This window comes from Mustela nivalis (genome assembly GCF_964662115.1).
Source record: "Mustela nivalis genome assembly, chromosome: 16".
Taxonomy (NCBI): domain Eukaryota; kingdom Metazoa; phylum Chordata; class Mammalia; order Carnivora; family Mustelidae; genus Mustela; species Mustela nivalis.
Genome location: NC_139035.1, coordinates 42,822,922 through 42,842,611, shown reverse-complemented (window position 1 = coordinate 42,842,611; position 19,690 = coordinate 42,822,922). Strand labels below are relative to the sequence as shown.

The 19,690-nt window shown below is 53.5% G+C and overlaps 1 protein-coding gene across 2 annotated transcripts in view; it reads right to left on the bottom strand.

Moving 5' to 3' along the window:
• The window catches only part of ADORA1 (adenosine A1 receptor), a 31,139-nt gene extending 27,688 nt beyond the window's left edge, over positions 1-3,451 (bottom strand). Inside the window, exons 1-2 of one of the 2 annotated variants that reach the window (XM_082702070.1) lie at positions 3,394-3,451; positions 2,127-2,524 (exon numbers count right to left, since the gene is read on the bottom strand). In XM_082702070.1, the coding sequence (XP_082558196.1) occupies positions 2,127-2,467 (341 nt within the window). In that variant the 5' untranslated portion in view covers positions 2,468-2,524; positions 3,394-3,451. Of the gene's footprint in view, positions 1-2,126; positions 2,525-2,873; positions 3,181-3,393 lie in introns of those variants that run through there. The other variant, XM_082702069.1, reaches the window with a different exon arrangement.
• Positions 3,452-19,690: the final 16,239 nt, after the last annotated feature.

The window sequence follows — 19,690 nt, the reverse complement described above, 5'->3', positions numbered from 1 at the left end:
TTTATTTATTTACTAATGAGCGAGCACAAGCAGGACAGCGGGGGCTCGATCCCAGGACCCTCTGATCATGACCTGAGCCGAAGGCAGATGCTTCACCAACTGTGCCACCCAGGTGCCCGAAGAAGGTACTTTTACTAATGTTCCCTTTTGTAGATGAGGAAATTGAAGCTTCACAAGGTGAAAAAGTGGCTTCCCCAAGGGCACACAGCTAGGAACTCACAGCAAGGATTTGAGCCCAGGCCCGTATTCTTTGTCTCTAGGCACCCCCCTGCCTTGGCCCTCAAAAGGCAACTCCCCAAGACTCCCAGCTCCTGGAGGCTGGAGCAAGGAGCAACCACAGCTGCCGCCTGGAAGACGGAGCCTGCGGTCCTGCCGCCTCAGCCACCCCCACCCCCACTCCCACAGGGCGAGTCGGGCACATTCTGCAGGCTTGTGACCTCTGTCACATCAGGATCAGGCCTTGGGTTCACCTTGGCACCCGCTCAGCAAACAGGATTTCTCGAGCAGCCCTCCTACATCTGCATATCTGAGTGAGTTTCCTAATGTGGCAACACTTTGCTAGAATGGCCCGGCTGGGAGGCCCAGGCGGCCCTAATGGGCTGAGACTGGCTTCCTCTGCACAGCCCAGCCACCGGCCTGGGACGAATGGCAGCAGGAAGGCACCTCCACAGCCACGCCCATGGGCGACTCCAAGGCCTCCTTCTCTCCCTCCCCCTGTCCCCTGAGCAGCAGTTTTCACCCACCTCCCCTGGGAACAGGGAGGCTGTGAGGGAGGTACACAGGGCATGGGGACTGGCGTATCATATCGGCGCGGGGCCAGGGAGAGTCAGGAAGGAAGGTGGGCAGTGGAATCTAGGCTGTGTTCCCACCCGGCTTCGGGAGACCCCCTGGGTCTTTCCAAAGTTTCTCCTTTACCAGCTCCTACTCCACCTCCCTTAGAGGCTCGTGAGGAGGCTAGGGGAAAAAATGTTGCACGAAGAAAAGCTTTGAAAAGGTAAACGTGCGCAAATGTAACACACCCGGGAGAAATGTGGGCGCCTAGGCCTGCCCGGGGAAGTTGCCAAGGAGGCCAGAAGCCCCGTGTCCCAGCTATGGAAGCTACTCTGGGGATGGCAGGTGCCAGAGCTGGCCGGAGCTCCCTAGTAGAAAGGGAATCTGTTGGTGACCAGACCAGACCCGGTAGAAAGGGAATCTGTTGGTGACCAGCGGGCCTCCCGAGAGTGTCCCAGCGGGGCTGGCAAGAGACTGGCCGTGAGCCCAGGCATTCACTGGCACTTGGTAGCCCAGGCACTGCCTGGTGACGAGATTGCGGCCTGGCAGGCCCCAGCGTGGACGGGACGCCTGCCTGAGGACCGCCACTCTCAGGCCACCCACCCTGGCACTGCCTGGACCCAGCGTCAGCTCTTCAGCAGTGACCGGCAAAGTCACACAGAGCTTAGCCACAGAATGGGGGCTTCAAGACCAGGCACCAGCATCTCCCCCCACTCCTGCCTGCAACCGAGATCCCGTGAGTGGAAGTTGGTCAGAGGTGATCAGACCGCTAGGCTTCCACGGGACAGCCGAGGAGGGTGGAGCTGGCTGCCGCAGAGCCAGAAACACGAGAGCTAAGGAGTGTGTTCAGGAAGCCTGTCGGGGTCTCTAGCTGGAGAAGCAGCTCTCTTGTCCCTGGGAGGCCACCATCCTGACACCTTCACCCCACTCTAGCCATCTGCTTGGACCCTTCCCCATCCCCACATGGGAGCTTGGTTTATTCCCACCCAGTGCTCACTGTGATTGTCTTGGTGGCCCCCTCCAATCCCCCACCCCAGGCTGGACAGGCAGCCTGGGCTTCCCTGGCCACACAGGAGAAGCAGCTCAGGAGAAGCAGCAGCAGCCTCGGCTCTGGGGTCCTGGGCACTCCCAGGTTCAAATTCCTCCCACTACTCAGCCCCCTCCCCACCCCCACTTCCACTGAGGCTCAGCACTGTAGAGGGGATAAGAAGGCAGAGTGAGGGCTGGGGCACAATGGCCCAGGGACTCTCTGGCTTCCATGGGGTCTTCTGCTCTACCTTTTATCCTCTCTCAAGCCACCCAGCCTGGGGCGCAGGGTGGGGCACCACGGGTCCCTTCAGCGGCTCTGGACTCACCGGAGGGGGATCTTGACCCGGAGGTAGCGGTCCACGGCGATTGCCAACAGGGCCAGGATGGAGCTCTGGGTGAGGATGAGGACAGGGCAGGCGACCATGAGGCAGGTGTGGAAGTAGGTCCGTGGCCCAATGTTGATGAGGATGGCGAGTGGAATGACCAGAGCGCCCACGGCCACATCAGCCACCGCCAGCGAGACGATGAAGCAGAAGGTGGCATCCCGCAGAGCCTGGTTCACCTTCACTGCCCAGATCACCAGCACGTTCCCGGGCACAGAGACCAGGGCGATGAGCACCTCGATGCCAATGTAGGCGGCCTGGAAGGCCGAGATGGAGGGCGGCATGGCAGGCGCAGGCCAGGCACATCAGCAGCCGGGCACCAAAGGTCAGGAGGCAGGCACCTGTGGTCACAGAAGCCTGGGGTGGGGAGGCCTGCCTGGGAGCTGCAGGGGGAGCCCCACCAGCTAAGAAACTCCGCTGTCCTCTGGAGTGTTACCCCAAGTGGCATATACATAGAGTGCCTGCCCAGGCTGGAGGGAACCCTCCCTGGCCCTTTTTCTGCCTAATCTTTGTCCCCTCTCTTTATCATCCCCAGAGGTTCCATTCAAAAACTTAAAATAGCAGTGCTCACTCCTCCATTAGCTTTTTTATCAGGTGTGAGGCAGCTCCCCGCTGGCACACACCCCCCACGGGGGTCCCTGTGCCTGGCTCTGCCCACCCAGCCCGCAGAAGAGGCCGCAAGGAGCTCACCATCCCGCCCGCTGGCCACCAGGGGGTCCCGGAGGCAGTGCCCAAAGTTCTGGGCACCTGGCGGCGCGCAGTGCTGCGGGGCCGCGCCGGGCAGGGCTGGGCTCCAGGCACCGCGAACGGCGGCTCATCGTCCTCGGGCTCCCGCCGCAGCTCTCCCAGCCCGGCCTTTCAAGCAATCACATGGTGTGGCGGAGGCTCAGCCCCGGGCGCTTTTAAAGAGGTAGCACCCCTATGTCGCACCTGGGACGGGGCTGGCAGGCGCGGGGCTGGAGAACCGACCGAGCCCAGCCGCAGATCGCGGCGCAGACGCCCCTTTGCCCGCCGGTGCGCACACGTGCCTGGCGCCACCCACCCCAGCCGCGGCTGGCTCCCACCTCTCAGCAGCATCTGGTCCCGCTCCAGGGACCCTCCCAGGCCAGCGACTCTCCCCCGCTCCTGCCCCAAAGGGCGTTCTGGTCGCCCCTCTCGGCCCTCTCCTGCATCCTCATTGCGGAGCCACGGAGGCGAGGCACAGACTTACCCAAGGTCACCAGGGCTGGCAGAGCTCCTAGCCACCTGAAGGGCTGTGTCCGAGCGCCCTCCCCGCTCGACGCCTTCGGCAGCCGCCCGCTCCGGGGATGCCTGCACCATCCAGGGCCAGCCTGTCAGGTCCAGGGGGATGGTCGCTGGCTGGGACTCCACTCGGGCGCCGGCGCCTCCGTCGCCCCCGGCTCGGGAGCTGAGTGACAACCCGGCTCTGCACACCGGGAGGGGGCGGGGGCGGCGGCAGCACCCGCGGGCCCCTCCCTCCTCGCCCTCCGTCTCCTCCCCCACCCCCTCCTCTAAACAAAGGAAGTGATTCTGGGTGAGAAAAGCTGGGAAAATGTGAGCTTTTCGCAGGGTCTGGTGTGTGAATCCAGACTCAGGAGTGGACAGACGGGAAGCCTCCGTGTATTCACTGGCTCGCTTCTCAATGCGAGATGCCCGGAGCCCCGGTCTGGCCTCAGGGGACCCCTGCACCTGGCAGCGGCCTGGCCTCTCACCTGCAGGGCTCCCCCCACCCCACCAGGACCTCCTCCCAGCTGTCAGCTAGAAGCAGCCCCTACCCTCCACCCCCCCACACGCAGGCTCCTACCCCTCACTGCTGAAACCCTGCTCTCCCATGAAGCCAGCCCCTGCCTATTCTCAGAAACTAACGTCCTTCCACAGCACATTACTTTGTAGGCTCTGTCCTGAGTCATTATATTCCTTTCTCCTCTATCTTTTAGAACTGCTTGTTCACCTATTACAAATGAGGGCACTGGGACTGAGAGGAGTGACCTCTCTTCCTAAGATGATCTCTGCCACTGTCACTCCCTCTTGTGCCCCTTGTTTTTCCTCCTCCTCCTCCCTCTTTGTGACACAATACCTAAGCCAAAAGGTATCCAGTCCAATCCCTTCATGTTATAGATAAAGAAGCAGACTCGGGGAAGGAGGGGACTTCTGCCAGATCGCACAGCAAAATCCCAAGGGGGTGAGAGTCAGAAACCAGGCTTGCGACTCCTGACTCCTGTCACAGTGCTCTCCACACTGTGCCCCATCCTGATCCCTCCCTTGGCTGCCTCCTGGTGCAGTTACAGTTTAGGAGGCCTACTGGGACCCACCGAGGGCCACCTGGGGGCAGACCCTCACCCCAGAACACTGTGTCTTGCCGAGACTCTGACCTAAGAAATCCTTGTTCGTGGACATTGGAAAAGGGCTTGGGAGGGCAAAGAGAGTCGGGCTGTCAGGCAAAGAGAATCAGTGCCATCCGGCCAACACCCCGGCCCCTATGGGCACCACCCCCTTGTTGGGTCTCCGGATCTCCAGAAAAATGTTCTGCCCAGAGGAGGGTGAGCATAAGGCTTCTGTGGAGGGGGGAGTGGTCTGGCTGAAGCACAGTGGGGATGGGCTGGGGCTGGAAGCTGAGCAGCCTCAAGGAGGTAAGGGCAGGTTGAGTCTTCCTGGGGGAGGTGGAAGAAACTGAGCTTGGGGAAAGATCACTTCCATTTCTGCCTTCAGGGAGAGCAAGGAATCTGTGCCTTGGGCAGTCAAATTGCAGTCTTACCCAGAGCCCAGCTGGAGAAAGGGGGTAGTACCCACTTTCTTTTCCCTTCCTTTCCCTCCGATTCCTCTGCAGACTTCCTCAACACTCCCAATGACATCCCGACATTCTGCTTACTCCCCATGCCACGTGAACATGCCAACCTGTGTGTCTGTCCCCCTGCCTTGAACCCTTGTCTTGGCCCAAGTTCTTTTGGGATCAAGGCTGTCTTTTGATTTTCACTCAGCCCCCTGATTTTCACTCATGTAGCTGATAGAAAACCTCTGCCCCCCCCCAAGACCCAGGCAGGTCCAGCCTGGGGGGCAGGGGGAACGGGGGAGCGGGGAGGGGATTGAATCACCCTATCCAACCTTCTAGCATCTTCTGCTCTGGAGGGCACCTGAGCCCACCCCCTATTCTTCTTACTGTGGGCGGTTGATATGTAGTGGCTATATTTGTGTAATACCTGTAGATCGTTTGTTTTTCTTCAGTTCTAGGTAAAATGAACCCAAACCCTCTTCCCTTCTTTCCTCTTTCTTCTCCCTCCCTCCCTTCCTCCCTCAACCTCTGCCTGTTCCGGGGCCAGGCCTCCTGGGGGATTAGACTGGCCTGTTTGAGAACTGAGCTGGCCCAGTCAGCGATGGCCCAGAGAGTTGTTCTGGGAAAAAACACACCATCTCCTCAGACCCCTATGGGGTCTGGGCAGGAGGGAGTGTGGGAGTGTCTATGGCAAACACAGCACTCCTGGACATCAAAGCCATTTGGTGACGTGAAAAGAGCACTTAATTAAGAGTCAGAAGAGCTGAAAGCTGACTTCTAGGCCTTACTCGGCCACTCCCTGGATGCGCGGTCCAGGCAAATCATGTTTCTCCCTTGGCTTCCGTTTAGCCATTGGCCAGCTTAGACAACTGACATCTTTCATCCTCTCCAGCTCCAAAAGCTGGTTAGTTCATTCCAAGGTGGGAAACGTAGCCAAGGTGGAGACCATGGGTGCTGTGGCTTTCCACCTAGAAACACTGTGAGTCCTTGCTACTCCATCTGGAGCAGATTCCAGGACTAAGAGGAAGAGAGTTTTGTGGCAGGGGAAGGGGGTCGTTGGAGGTCTACAATGGGAAAACGACCGTGTCGGAAAGTGTAGGCGCAACACGTCGAACAAGATATCCAGAATTTACATTGAGCCAAAAACTCTTCTGGCTTTCGAAGTATGTCCAGGACCATCAGACGGGACGACCCTCCCTATGGGGTCTACTCATGCATGACCCTCCATGCTTTCCCCCGACTTGAACAGCTGAGTCTTGGTTTTCTCATCCATAAAATGGGCATATAAATACCACCTCACCGCAATTGCGAGGGCTTTGTGAGCTGACTTATGGAGAGTGGCTAGCACAGAAATTTTCTCCACAAGGCAAGTAGGCAGCACCAGGCGGTGGTGTCGGCAGTGGAAGGAGTAGGGGAGTGCAGAATTCTAGAAATTGCTCGGTGTGGCTAGTTGTGCTAAATCCCACAGGGACCCGATTTGGGGGCCCCTAAAGGGATCCAATGAAAAGCTTCTATCTAGCATGCGGCTCTGAGAGTAAGATAATATCACAATGAGTCTAAATGCTCCCAGGGCCTACATTCCTCCCCTCTCCCCTTTACCTCTTGATCCTCTTCTTTCCTTCCACCCTATCCTGGGCTTCTCCAGGCCCCTCCCCCGTGCAGTCTCTGTGCTGACGCAGGGGTGTAGAGAGAAGACAGAGGGCTGAAGTGTAGCACTCCTGAGGGGCAAACATCCATGCCCCCCTTCCTAGAATTCTCCAAACTAGACAGGGGAGGGCCTATCCAAGGAGGGAAGCCATTCCCAGGGAGGGGGCAGGGTAGCAAGGATGGGGTAGCAAGGCCTCCAGAGAAGCCTGGGGGACTGGATGAGGTTTTAAGATGTGTCGCTTTCCCTTTCCAGCAGGCAGGAGGTTATTTTGGTCCCTCTGGTGTTTCTCAACATTGTTCCCGGCGGTATGTGCACAAGGAGAAGGGGGAGGAGGGCGGCACCAGGGCGGGCAGGTTGGAGGGGGAGGATTTCTGGATGGCTGGGAAGCCCCTGGCCTTTCCCCTGGGGAGCCCACTTCCAAGGCCCTGTGGTGACTTCCCCCAAGTTCCCTCCCTCTTCAGATATGGAATGTCGGTCTCTCTGCCTCCTCATCTCTTCCCCCCTCTCCCAGGTCAGAGGCTCCTGTTGGGGAGATGCTGGGGAAGGAGCTTCAGTGCGGCCTGAGTATCCCGTGTGCTCCTGAGGGCAAGGGATGCATGGATTGGGTCGGGGCTAGTTAGTCCAAGTTCTCCAGACAGCGCAGAGCTGTTCCTGAAGGAGGATGTCACTTTCATGTCTTTGTCAGCCTGATTGTTCCTTTGTTCATTCATTCATTCTTTTACCCTATTCAACAAACATTTATTGCACCCCTCTTTTGTATCAGAAAGTGAGCTGAGCCCTGGGGATAGAGAGATAAGAAAACTGAAGTCTCCCCCATGATTTCCAGAAAGCTCCAATCAGGTGGGGAACACCGGTTTGAGCAATATCCATGCCTCCTGCGAGGATCAGGATGTCTTACCAACCTGGCTCTTTCCTCCCCATGCCCTCCCCCTTCCTTCTGCCCCCGTCTTGTTGAATTTCAGCAGGGATGAAAAAGAGCTCAAAATGCCAGGCCCAGAAGAGTGACTGGCAGCCCTCTCACCGGCGGCGTGGGGTGGGCGAGTAGCACTAGGAGCTGAGGACCCTTCAGGGCTTGGCAGAGCCCCTCCCCCCAAGGCTGGGAAGGAGGGTCAGGTCTTGGAGGCTCGCAAAGCCACCCATACTTCAGCTAGAGGATCTGTGCTCCGACTAATCTTACAGGTGGCTTCCTGGTGTGAGATTTTATTTGAATATAAGATTTAATGGGCTGTGGGGCTTTAAAAAACTTGAAAATCTGAAGTTCAACCCAACAGATTCATGGTATAAATAAGGAAACCGAGACCCAGAGGGGCAATAAACTTGGTCAAACCCACCCATGAGATGGGACAGAGCCTGGTGCCAGGGGGAGACATCCAGAAATGAGCCCTGCCCCAGCCCCCGGCCCCCGGCCCCATGGATCACTCAGGGAACCCCTTGAGCACCAGCTCTTCAAACTCCGGTTGGTGTTCACAGCCTCCCCCGCTCACCCGGGGGGGGGGGGGGGAGGTACTGCTAGCACACTCGGCAAAACCAACATCGAATGGGTACATACTTCCATGAGAATAAAGGTGCGCCGGGTACACAGCAACTGTTTATAAAGACGTGCATTACGTCCCATATAGAGCATCCCATTTAATGGCAGGTAGCAAAGCCATTGTCAACTGAAGCCTGGCAGAGCTGGGACTGACCCAGATGTGCTGTGTTTTACTCCTGGAAGGATGAGTGAGGGTCGGGGGGTGATTGGAATCACTGAACCCATTGGTCTGGAAGGAGCTCCTGGAGAAGAGACTCTCCAGCCGCCTCGTCCATTCATCGGCTTGCACAACTAGTATTTATTAGGGACCTACGATGAAGATGGCACTGTTCCAAGGTGCTGTCCAAGAGCTCAAAGTGTGGCACCCAGAGGACAGGACTAGAGTCAAACCTACTCAGAATTAGCTAGAGCTCCAGGGGGTATGTTCCAGATGCCACAGAGAAGGAAGAGAGCTCACTGGGCCAGCCCGGCCTGGGGGCCTTGGAGGAGGAGCCGGATGCTCTGAGTTTGGGGAGAAGTGCTTGGCATGGGGGCGGTGTTTCTGAGCAAGACCAGGGCTGTGGCTAGGGTGCTGACCTCAGGCTGGGCAGCAGGGTGATAGCGGAGGGCCATGCTGCTGGTGGCCCCCTGGGGGAGGCTGAGAAGACTTGCATGGGCCATGCACCCAGTTGAATCCAGAAGGCCTCAGCCTCAGTCACAAACACCCCCTCCCCCAGAGCACTAGGTGAACCCCAACCACTCACCGAGTCCTTCTAAGGCTTGGTCCTTCTTTCCATAAAAGTGGAATAATTACTGGGGCGCCTGGGTGGCTCAGTGGGTTGGACCCTCTGCCTTCTGCTCAGGTCATGATCCCAGGGTCCTGGGATTGAGCCTGGCATTGGGCTCTCTGCTCAGCAGGGAGCCTGCTTCCTCCTCTCTCTCTCTCTGCCTTCCTCTCCACCTACTTGTGTCCTCTGCCTGTCAAAAAAATAAATAAAATCTTAAAAAAAAAAAAGAGGAATAATTACATTACCTGTTTTATTTGTTCAAAAGTGCTTTTCAGGGTGTAAATCACTAGACAGATATCAGGACCTGCGCTATTAGTGATGGGAAGCCTCCAGGCATTTTTGAGCAGGAGGCAGAAGGATCTGAAAGATGCTTTGGAAAGACTGTTCGGTGGACCAGAGCCAAGTGGATTGCAGGAGGGAGAGGTACAACAGGAGGACCTGTCTTGGCCAAAGATTAAAAGCCAGACCTAAGAGGAAGCTGTGGGAGCAGAGAAAATGGACAAGAGAGATGTCACATGGGACTCCCAGGCTCCTTGGCCAGTGACAAAGAGCAGCCGGGGAGAGCGATGACTTGGATTTCTAGCTGGGGCTCCTGGGGAGTGCTGGAGACTTCGAGATGGACAGGAAGCAGGAGAAGCAGCTTTCAGGGGCGGGCGCGGGAGGACAGGTTGCGTGGGATGTGCTTAAGGGGACATCCAGGCGCAAGGGCGTGCAGGCTTGGGGACATGACCCAGGAGACGGTCAGAGCTCCAGCTGGGTTGTCTCCATCAAGATGGAGGTCAGAGCTCTGGGAGAGAGGAGACCGCTCAGGGGGAGCCTGTGGAAGAAAAATTGGAAAGAAGCTGGCTGTGCCCACGGCACCGCACGGGGAAGAACAGCCAGAGGGAGGAGCAGGGTAGCAGGTGTTTCGGGAGGAAGGGTGCTGAGTGGTTCGGGCCTGGAGAGCAGCCGTGAAGGATCTGAGGGGGAAGTGATAGGATTTGGTGACAAGAGGGGGGAGGAGCGGGGGGAGAAGCACTATCTCCAGAGTTAGCGCTGGAGCAGGTAGGAAAGGGGGCGGGGGCGCGGGTGCAGACAAGGCTTTGAAAGAGAGTGGCAGGGAGGAGAATAAAAGATGGACTGTTAGCTGCAGGAGAGTGGGGTCACAAAGAGGTTGGTTTTAGGCGGGAGATCTGAGCATGCGCACAGCCTGAGGGAGCGAAGCAGGGGTAAGGAAGAAATGAATCAGAGCGAAGAGGAACCCAGAACAGACCCCACTTGTCAAGTCTCCGAAGTGGTTGGTGACAACGGGCTGGGCACGGAGCTCTGGATGCTCACACACCTGGAGGTACACCTCCACCATCTCCAAGCCCCTCCCTCCCCGCCACACTGAGTGTTGAGGGCAGGCCCCTGGGCCTTCTGCCCCAGCCTATCTCTCCCCCACTCCCCACCCCACCCCCACCCCCACACAAGACCGCAGCCAGCGGTTTGCCTAGTCAGGCTGTGCACCAATTAAAGACTCAGCCTTCTCCATTCACCAGCAACTCCTCACAGGGCAGCCCATGGCCTGGATCCACACCTGACCCCAGCCCACAGGGCGCCAGCCATGGATTTTTTGGTTTCTGTGGCCAGGACTGCAGCCAAAGATGTACCTCTGTGCCATCCCCCTACACCCTGCCACTGCCGGGAAGACCCCGAGTCGGCTCTACCATGTACCAGACTCATTAGAGCTGCCCGCACAGCCCACCCCATCCTACCATGTTCCCCACCTTCCGGGATTCCGCAGGCACCATCTCTGGGATACAAGGGCACGGATCCCCAGCTTCCTGTCCTCACACTGAGCAGAAGGGGAAATCGAGGCAGGGGTGCTCCTGTGGCTTCTGTTGTAGGTCAGGCAGGGTAGATTCCAGATTCCCTGATGCTTGCCTAGTCCTTCCTGCACATCCAACTGTTCCCCTGCCCCTCAAGAAAGAGAAGTATACCTGTTAACCTTCTGTATGTTCTGAGAACGAGAAGAGGGCCAGGAAGATTGGAGAAAAGAGAGAAGGGGGGGCAGAAGAAGAGTTTCTAGATTAAATTTAGGACACCCAGTTGCATTTTTTAAAGCAGTTTTATTAATCCCTAACTTACCTATCATAAATTTCCCCCATTTAAAGTGTACAACTCAATGATGTTTCAGCATAATTACAGAATTGTGCAGCCATCACCATCGTTTGAGAACACTTTCGTCACCCTCAAAAAAAAAAAAACCCTTGCACTCATTAGCATTCGTTGCCCAACCCCTATCCTCTCCTACACAGATCCAGGCAGTTACTAATCTGCTCACAGTCTCTGTGGGTTTTCCTCTTCTGGAGCCTTCATATGAATGGAACCATACATGCAGTCCTCTGTGGCTGGCTCCTTTCAGTTGGCCTAAGGTCTTCAGCATTCACCTGTGTAGTACATGTGTCAGTACTGCATTCTTTTTGAGGACTGAGGAATATTCCAGCCCATGTCTGTACCACACTGTGTTGACCGATGAGTGGGTGGACATCTGGGTGGTGTCCACGTTGAGGTTATTATAAACAATGCCACTATGAAATTCCTATATGAGTTTCTGTGTGAACATGTGTTTTCACTTGTTTTGGGGAGATACAGACAGAAAGAGGGGCCAGACCACGTGCCTGGACCTTTGTCCCATCTATCCAAGGCATCGTCCTGCTGCCTGCTGCAGAAGCTCTCATGATCCCCCTTCACAGGTTAAAACACAGAGGCTCAAAGGGAGGCCTGAGACCACCAAAGGCTGATATTGAAACAGGTCTCCCATTCAGGTCCATGGTTCTTTGCAAAACATCCCCCAAGGGAACAAAATATCTGGAATTTGAAAAGCAGCATAACCAGTGTGAACAGTCACCTTGTCACGCTGAATTCTTCATCAGGTGCTTTGGGGACCGTGTCCTGGGGGTGGGGGAGGGCAGGGCAGAAGAAGCTGAGAAGGAAAGAGCTGGAAAGCCCGCCCGCACACAGGCTTCCACAGAGATCCATCGGCTGACGGAAGCCCCGCCCAGCAGGGATGGGAGCCAGGAGTCCAACCACTAGGCACTGACTCCGTGGTCGCACAGCAGCATCCAAATGGGGCCACATTCTTGGGAAAAGAACAGACAAGAGACCTTTGAAAAATCTCAGGCTTGGCCACAGATCCTGGCTTCAGCCCATTCTCTCAGCTCATCTCACCCTGATTTTAAGCAGATCTCTGAATGCTGCTCAGGGATTATTCCATTCACGTCTGCCTTGCCGTTCTGCCCCGAGCCCAAGGCTCTGTCACCAGAGAGCCCTGGGTCGTGTGGAAAAGCTCCTTGCAGTAAGTGCATTTTCCTAAAGTCAGGGCAGAGGGGTGGGCTGTGGCCTGGGCTCCGTGCATCTTCTAGGGCCCACCCCAAAGCCCCAAATTCCAGGCCAGAGGAATAAACAGGAGCTTGCTGGAATGCCCTCCACTCTATGGGAGCCATCCACTCTATCTGGTCAGGGGCAGGGGAGGCACAGAGGAGCCCTCCCGTTGCCAAGATTTTCCATTGTAACCTCTGTCTGCGACCCGCAATTTAAGACAGGCTTCATCCAGGACTGAAAATGGGTTTCTAGCGCCTAGCGGAGCTCAAGAAACTTTTACTGAATGCTGAATGTCCAGAATAATAAAGTACAAGAGAATAGGAAGAGAGTCTAGCAACACTTTATTGTCTAAAACTCATTTAACTCCCACAGCTTTGCTGATGAAGTATTTCCCATTTCTCAGACCCGGAAACTAAGGCTCAGCGTGGTGGGTGGATCCGTTGACCCATAGTAACGAGACCAAAAGAAACCGCCCCGCTCGGGGCTGTTGCCTGGGCCTCGGGCTCCCCCTGCTGGCCGGACGGTAGTCTGGGCGTGCAGCGAGGAGCTGCCCTGGGCTGCACCCGCTCCCGCTCCTCTCGCTCTCCCGGCTCTGAGCGGGATTCCTGAGGCTGGGACAAGAAGCCGTACCTGGGCTCAGGCTAGGGCAACTCGCAGGTGCGCTGCGCCAGGCGTCACGTCAGGTGGGATGTCCCACGGGCAGAACGCACCAGGCCAGAGGGAGACACAGTCCGAGCCCCACCCCAAAAACTCGACCCCCACCCCCACCCCCGGCTCCATGGCTCTGTCTTGCTCAGACAGAAAGCTCTAAAATAAGACCAAGAGGCCTGGGGTCTAGGCAAGCCAGCAATTCTGCCCACGCAGAGGGAATGGGGAGACGCCTGTCTCATGATGCCCCGCCCAAAGTGCTTGGTTCCCTTTTTTCCAGGCCAGGTGTCCTAAACCAGCCCAAAGGGATGAGATTGTCCTATTGCAGAAAAACCCCCGAGAAAAGGATTTTCTAGCTTCCTTTACCTTCCACCCTATCTCATCTAACTGCTCTTCGTTCTGACAATGAAAAAGGCTAATTTAGGCCCATCCCAGTTCTTGCTGTTTCTGGAAATGGGAGGAGTGCTGGCTCTCCGTGAGCGTTTTGCTCAATCAGTTCTCCTCAAAGGTTATGGGTTTGGTCTCTTGTGCCAAACAAATATGACATCAAATCTTCTGTCCCTTCTTAGTGTCTGACTTCGAGAATGTTACTTAGCCAAGAAGCCTCAGTTTTCTCACCTGTAAAATGGAAGTTACTATACTTTCATAGTGGGCTGTTGGAAGGATACAGGGAGAAATTATGAAATCAATAGCCCTGTGCATACAGTAAGTGTTCTGTAAATGTTACTGATAATTATCACGATATTCATAGTTCCCTTCCCTTCCCTTTCCTAATCTTCACTTAACTAAAGAGAGATGGGGTGACGGGTGCAGTAGGCAGGTGGGAGTTTTGGGCGTAAAAGCATGGACTGTCCTCTCATGTGTTCAGGACTTCCCAACCTGGTCACCTCATTGCGCTCCTCTCCCTGGTTGCAAGGGGAGGGGTGGCAGCTGCTTCCCTCCCCTGCCTGGGCCCTGACCCAGCCAAAGGCCTGGCACAGCTGCTGGAATGGCCCACATGCCTCGGGTTTAGGGCTAGGTAGCAGACAGCTGGGGATGGGGGAGGAAGGCAAAGAGGCAGAAAAGGAACCCTCGACTCCCTCACCATGTCCACTTATCCTGCTGCTCCCGAAGCCCTTCAGGTCAGCCTGGGGCCTCTGACCTCCATCCTGCCCCAATCTCCCTGGTGGGCGGGGGGGGGGGGGGGCGGCGGCAAGAGGAACTCTCCCTCTTTCCCTCCCTTACCCTCTGCCCTCTCGTGCCTCCTCTCCATGGCTGAACCCACCCACCCCAGCGCACCCCCTGGCCCCAGCTCCCTCTCCAGCCCACGTGCTGCCCAGCTGTCACCGGCCTTGAGCTGGGCACTCCGCCTGCCTGCACCACTCATGAATCGCCAGCAGAGCCTCCACCTGTTCCCCTCGGTCTGAGCAGCAAGGCTGTGTGGCCCCATCTGTTGTCCTCCATCCAGGATTCAGCACAGGAGACTACACTTCAAAACCCTCAGCTTCCACCTGCCGGGATGGGGGTGGGGAGCACTGGCTGAGAGGCAGGGACTGAATCAGTGGCATCGTCATCTCCTGGATGGAAGAGCTTCCCCACCGGGCTCCCCCAGTACCGTCTGAAACAGCCTACATACCAGCAGGGGCGGGGTGTGGGGGGAGAAGCAACAAGCCCCCTCTTCCCAAAAGAACATTTGTATATTTAGCAGCATTCTCTTATGAACGTTTCGTTTCTTCACAGACAGCGCCTGAATCTGGGCTGGTCAGTGTACAATGCAAGCAGAAAGATACAACAGGGGCAACATTTAATTCATTTAATTAATGTTTTGTTACACAAGCAACACGTGAATGCAGTTTCCTTGATTAAAACAAAAATGAAACCACTGTAGTTCAGGCTCCGATTCCCTTCCATTGGTCACCCCAAATTCACACTTTTTCTCCTAAACAGAGAGGTGATCACTGGTACCAGCTAGACTGATAACAGCCTAGCTGTATGTAGCCATAGAAAATACAAGGTACTATCATGTGGGTTTGGGTTTTGCTGGTTTTTTTTTTTAATGTAAGTTGTAACTACAAATATTCTGCAACTAAATTCACTTAAAAAAAAAAAAAAAAGTCTTATCTACCTAAGCTGGTACCTACATATCTACAACAATATCCTTATTTTTTAAGATTTTATTTATTTATTGAGAGAAAAAGAACTCACATGACAGCACAAGCAGGGGGAGTGGCAGGCAGAGGGAGAAGCAGCTGAGCAAGGGTGGGGTATGTGGAGCTCAATCCCAGGGCCCTGGGATCATGACCTGAGCCAAAGGCAAACACTTAACTGACTGAACTATCCAGGTGCCCCTATTAATCCCTTTAAATGATACATAATATTCTGAGCATAGACACATCATGATTTCCTTAGCTATTTCCCTATCAATAGACATTCAGGTCGTCTCTCTTTTCCTTCCCTTACAAACACTGAGTCCCTGTCATAGGCTTGAGCCTTCTCTTATAGTCCTGCCCATCCTGTGTTCCTACCCCTTGGGGGCAAGAAGGTTAACCATTTACACTGTTTTAAGGGTACAAAAATAGCAAAAGTAACCTTAGGAGCATTAATACCAATTCGTAGTCTTTATTTTTTTTATTTATTTTTTTTTTCCAAAATCCTGGGTCCCTCTAAGATGACCTCCATATCAACTTGGGGACAAATTAGTGTTCTAGAAAACAGCTATGGTCAAGGAGATAGAAGGAGACACAAGATAGAATGGAGAGAGAGAAAGTGAAGAAGAGTGAACAGGGAGGAACAAGAAAGAGAAGTAAAAGATCCTGGCTATGACAGCACTCTGCCACAGGGAAAAACTGGAGCTGTCCAGCAGAAAGGAAATAGTTAAGTAAAACTTGGCATATCTATTCTACGGAATATTATGCAGCCATTAAAATGATAATTATGAAGACTATGTAGGAGCATGGAAAATGCTTCTGATATTAAGTTAAAAAGTAGACTACAAAATTAAAACTGCATTATGATTACAACTCTGAAAATGATGTGGGCATACAAAGATGGGAAAGGAATCTAGACAAATGAAAACAATCAGATTTGTTTCGGTAGCAGAATTGTGGGTACGCTATTATTATCACTTATTCCCATTACCATTGCCATAATATTGTTTTGTGCAATATAGGATTAATGCTAAATAGCAACAGGAAGAAGGAAGGGCAGGAAAATGAATAAAAGAGAAGGAGAGAGGGAGGGAGGAGGGCATAGACGGAGAGATGAGGCAGGGAAGCTGGAGTCAAAGTCCATGTTCTGGGAGTTGGACCATCTTCACAGCCATGTCAGCCACGGTGTCCACTCGGGCTCTTCCTCCAGGGTCTTTGGGCTGAAAGCAGTTTTCACCGTACACAGATGTACACCTCCCTCCTGCTCCTCCTCCATTATCTTTTTTTTTTTTTAAGATTTTATTTATTTATTTATTTGACAGACAGAGATCACAAGTAGGCAGAGAAGCAGGCAGAGAGAGAGAGAGAGGAGGAAGCAGGCTCCCCGCTGAGCAGAGAGCCCGATGCAGGGCTCGATCCCAGGACCCTGGGATCATGACCTGAGCTGAAGGCAGAGGCTTTTACCCACTGAGCCACCCAGGCGCCCCCCCCTTTTTTTTTAATTTATTTGACAGACAGAGATCACAAGTAGGCAGAGAGGCAGTCAGAGAGAGAGAGGAGGAAGCAGGCTCCCCGCAGAGCAGAGAGCCCGATGCGGGGCTCGATTTCAGGACCTTGGGATCGTGACCTGAGCCTAAGGAGAGGCTTTAACCCACTGAGCCACCCAGGAGCCCCCCTCCATTATCTTTTTAAAGCTTACCAAGGAGATAGGGATACCAAGCTCAGGATCTCTCGCTCTCTTTTTTTTTCTTTTGTAAGATTTTATTTATTCACTAGAGAGAGATACAGAGACAGAGAAAGAGAGAGAGTGTGCACAAGCAGGGGGAGCACCAGAGGGAGAGGGAGAAGCAAACTCATCGCTGAGCTGGGAGCCTGACATGGGGCTCAATCCCAGGACCTGAAGATCATGGCCTAAGCCACAAGCAGGCATTTAACCATCTGAGCCACCCAGGTACCCCCCCCCAAGCTCAGGATCTTTAGGGGCTCAGAGTCTAGTAGGTAGGAAGGGGGACATTGATCTATAAGCAGTGACAATCAACAAATGCTCAACCAGAGATCTAATCTTGTGAAGCTGGAAGCTCTAGAGTCCAAGAAGCCCTCACAAACTGGGTCTCAAAGGATGGGCAGGAGATTAGCAGGCAAAGAAAAGGGGCTAGCATCCTAGGTAGAAGGCATATGAGCAAAGGCACTGAAACCTACACACACACAGAGCACACACACACTCCCATTTGGCATGGCCAAACATAACTCAGGAGAAACAGAGACACGTGATGAGACCTTGAATTATTCAAGGGCAAAGAGAAGCACTGCAGTGTTTAATGCCTCTTGAGAGGATGAGGAAAGTGGGTGGTAAGCCAATGTGGAGAGAAGGACCATCAGTTGGGAGGTTACTTGAAGAGTTCTGATGGGAAAGAGCAGGACCCTCAACTGGGATGGTTAATGGGATGGGGACAGATTGGTTAACCTGAGAAATTCTTATGTAGAAATGATAGAGTATTATTTGTTTATGCAGTGAACATATTTTGAGGGTCTGCTATGGCATCAAGCATTCAGAGATGGAAGACAATCTCTGTCCTCAGACGGGAAGATGGACAGGGAGATAGATGGTTCCAGATCAATGTGAACAGTGCTGTAATAGAGGTAAGCCAGTGAGGGAGAGACCATGAGGGGCCAAGAGCATATGGGATGTGGGAAGGAAAGGAGGTCCTTCTAGATCCCCGCCTCGGATGCTGGGTGGACAGTGGGGCCTTCAGGAAGTGCCAGGAAAAGGTGTGTCTGCAGGAAGATGATGGTTGTGACTGGGACCTCTCCTGCTTTGCCCCTACCCTACTGAGAAGAACCAAATGTGGCTTAGGCTTTCTATTGCCTTCCCAGTTGAATGAATCCAATGGAAAGCACCTAGAATAGCTCCTGGCACAGAGTAAGTGCCCAACAAATGCTAACTTAAAAAAAAAAAAGAAAACAAGCAAAAAGTGCAGAAACTCAAAGCAAGACCCACACTTATCAGGCCCGGCTCTCTCCATGAGACCAGGGAAACACTTTGGCCCCCTGGTCCCAAAAGGCAGTCCACCAGAGACTTCTGACGAAACCAGACCTCAACCTCCCAAGAAGAGGTTGTTAAAAAGAGTGTGGCTATAAGCATGCAACAGAGCTCACTGCAGATGGACAGGGCTCCCACAGACAAAAGCAAAGATGGCGGCAGAAGGGTCTCAGCAGTTTAGTCCCATTGGCAGGAGTTGGCATGACATCATTTTTTTTTTTGAGTATGGACCGTGCACTTGGCAAACATCACATTCATTACATGACTCCACAGAGCAAGTCACCAAAACTGAATTTTCTTTCTTTGTGGGCTTTTGCTGGTTCATTGGAAATTTGGAAGAAGATAAAGCGGAGTATGGAAACATCGTTTATGTTGATGCTATTGAGTGATGACATCATGGAAAGTTGTCGGAATGATTTATTGAACTGCTTTCCCGCCACAGAGAATTAAAAGGCTTTGAAGGACCCAACTGACTCATCAGACGTCAGGCGGCTCACGTCTCACTGATGTGACAAGACTTATAAACACTCCCATCTTGAAAGTAAAACACTGCTGATGCATTAGATGGAGGAGATGCTCGCGCGGAACTTCAGCTGGACCCACAGACTAAGTGACTGACCACTGGCATCTGTTTTCCTTTCTTATTGCTTGACTACTCTGAGTGCAGTGAAACCACCAATGGTAAAGAAATGCAACGCTCGGGGCGCCTGGGTGGCTCAGTGGTTTGGGCTGCTGCCTTTGGCTCGGGTCATGATCTCAGGGTCCTGGGATCGAGCCCCGCATCGGGCTCCCTGCTCCGCAGGAAGCCTGCTTCCCTCTCTCTCTCTCTCTGCCTGCCTCTCTGCCTACTTGTGATCTCCGTCTTTCAAATAAATAAATAAAATTAAAAAAAAAAAAAAAAAAGAAATGCAATGCTCTCTGATGGTTGTGACATCACCTTTTAGGAGAAATTCTTGGATTTTGCTAAGTATGAGTTTTGCTCCAAGTTTCTGGTTTTGGGTTTTTTTTGTTTTGTTTTGTTTTGTTTGTTTTAGATTTTTAAAGTTAACATCTACTGAGTGTTTATATATTCCCAGCACTATTCTTGGTGTCTTATGTGCACTTATTCATACACATTGTACAACAAATCTGTGGGGTAGTTTCTAGTATTAGTCTCATTTCCCGGTAGTAAAACAGAGACCCAGAGAAGTTGAGAAGCAAAACCTTTTAAGTGGGGGTGCCTGGACTCTGACCCTGGCAATCTGCCCTAAGTGCTCTTGGCCACTTTTCATAAACCTGAGGATGGATCCAAACCATGGAGCGTCAGCCCTACCAATGGGGCTTCATCTCCAGGGAACTTCTACGCTGAAAGTCAACTATGCCCATCAAGAGGACTTACTCTTCCTAGAATTTAAGAATGCACTGAATAATGCATCTGTTGTGTGGTCTAACTCTAGGTGATGTTTGGGTCCATTTCCTTCTTTCCATAAAACAACTGAGACTAACACTGAGAACAGTCACTAGCGATGTATACCCACGGTCTATGCTGACACATACCTGACCGAAGGACATTCCACAGCTCCCTTTATTAAACACCTGTCCGCATGGACTTCACTGATATTCTCCAAGCTGACCCACATCTAGGACAGGTGC